At 34.2% G+C, this 1,955-nt stretch overlaps 1 protein-coding gene across 1 annotated transcript in view; it reads left to right on the forward strand.

Annotated features, from left to right (window-relative positions):
* Positions 1–1,423: 1,423 nt before the first annotated feature.
* LOC107487498 (G-type lectin S-receptor-like serine/threonine-protein kinase LECRK4) overlaps positions 1,424–1,955 on the forward strand; it is a 12,207-nt gene continuing 11,675 nt past the window's right edge. The window contains 1 exon segment of the mRNA XM_016108144.3: positions 1,424–1,586. Coding sequence (XP_015963630.2) covers positions 1,424–1,586 — 163 coding nt within the window.

A 1,955-nucleotide genomic window follows, 5' to 3' on the forward strand; every position in this document is an offset into this window, starting at 1 on the left:
AAGCTGAAGATGTGTGACTATTTCAATTAAGGTGGAGATTGTTAGAATTTGGTTGAATTAGTCCCACATTGCTTAGGATAGCAAATGGAGTGGGTGGCCTAGGCTATAAATATGAGGCTAAGTTCTCCATATTTTTCGCACCAGTCGGAAACACTTAAAGCTTGTATCTGACTTTTCTTTTCCTCTATACCTTTTGATTAGAGAGTGTTGTGCGGTGTAGTTAAATATTTACTTTGAGAGTGTGGGTGTACTGGGGTGCCAGTGTTAGAGAGAAAGAAGTCTATGTGTTGTAACAATTTTCACATAGTGATATTCTCTGGTTGTCATTTGACAACGACCGTGGTTTTTTCTCCAGTAATTGGAGTTTCCATGTTAAATTCTTGTGTTGTGATTGTGTCTATTTTATTTCTCTGTGAAAGACATTTTCTCAAGGGGGAATGATGTATTATTTCCAACAGTTACCGGACCCATTGACTCCCACGAGGAGGCATCGAGATCCAAAAAAAAAATGTTGAGCATGAGCATGAAATCAAATGACTGCCTAAGAGAATTACGATCCCTACACTTTGATTTTCCTAAAACCTTTTTTTTTCTTCTTTTACCATTCTTTCTCTTTTTTTTTTCTCTCTCTTCCTCTCTCTCTCCACTAATATAGTGATGATTAAAGTTTTTTATTAGTTGCGTTTAATATTTATATTGACTAAATAATCTTTAAAATTATTAAAAGTTGTTACCCAAAATTTTTCTATAGTAAAATGAATGGATATTATAAAAAGTGCCATCTATAGTGGTAGTAAAAGTTCAATGGCTACAATGGCTAAATTTGCTGAACCAACCGGTGCCTGATACCTGGAGAGTTTGGAGGTCGCTTGACTCTTGGGTTCACTATGTCAATGACGGTAAAATTGTTAATAAAATACAATCTATATGTTACTGTGGTTAAAACTAAATTAACAAAAATTTCACCCAAAAAATTAAAAGAAAATTAAATTTTTCTTCGGTATTTGATTTGGAAAAAAATAAATTATGCCTCTGTTGTGCTGTTCGGATTCAAGATAACCTGACACGAACAAATAATAATAATAATAATAATAATAATAATAATAATAATAATAATAATAATGCATGATTGAAGTAAGATAGTTTAATGAAAAAAATGTGAATTTACTCGCACCAAGAGATCAAAAAGTCTTTTATCTTGAGTTTCAGCCTCTTCTTCAGAGTCAAGATCAATATATTATTCTTTATTTTCCAAAACAATTATCTTCACAGAATCAACGAAAATTAAAATGAAATTACTAAGACTGGCATTGATATTGTTAACAGAAAATGGAAGAAAGAGAAAGTTAGGGATACCCTAAAAGGAAGTCCAATCTGAGGAGCAGCAAGGCCAACACCAAGGACTTTTCTCATGACCTTGATCATGTCATCGATAATACTCTGCACTTTTTTGACTTTATCTCTTTCACATTTACTTTCATGGCACGCTCGTGCAGAACCGGTTCTCCAGCTTTGGAGCCCGCAGAACCACCCTGACCCTGCTTTGGAACTGAAACATCTCGCCAACGACGTCGTATTTGAGCTCCGTAGTAGTGATATAGGAGCTTTATGCGAACGGAGCAACCACAACCGCTGCTAGATGTGTGCAAAAAAACTGGTTTTACTAAACTGAATTGAAACTGAACTGAAACTATTTTAAATAAACCAATTTTTTTAAATAAAAAACTGAACTGAAACCATAGTTTTTATGAAAACCAGTTTATTAAAAACCAGTTTTTATGGTTCAATTTAGTTTTAAACCAAATTAAAACTGGTTTTATTTAAACTCTAAAATTAGTTTTTACATATTCTTTTTCTCTCTCTCTCCCCCTTCACTCAATCTCTCTCTCTCTCTCTCCCCTTCCTTTCTCTCTCTCTCCTCCCCTCCCTCTCTCTTTCTCCTCTTTCTCCCCATT

This window comes from Arachis duranensis, chromosome 5 (genome assembly GCF_000817695.3).
Source record: "Arachis duranensis cultivar V14167 chromosome 5, aradu.V14167.gnm2.J7QH, whole genome shotgun sequence".
Classification (NCBI taxonomy): Eukaryota; Viridiplantae; Streptophyta; class Magnoliopsida; order Fabales; family Fabaceae; genus Arachis; species Arachis duranensis.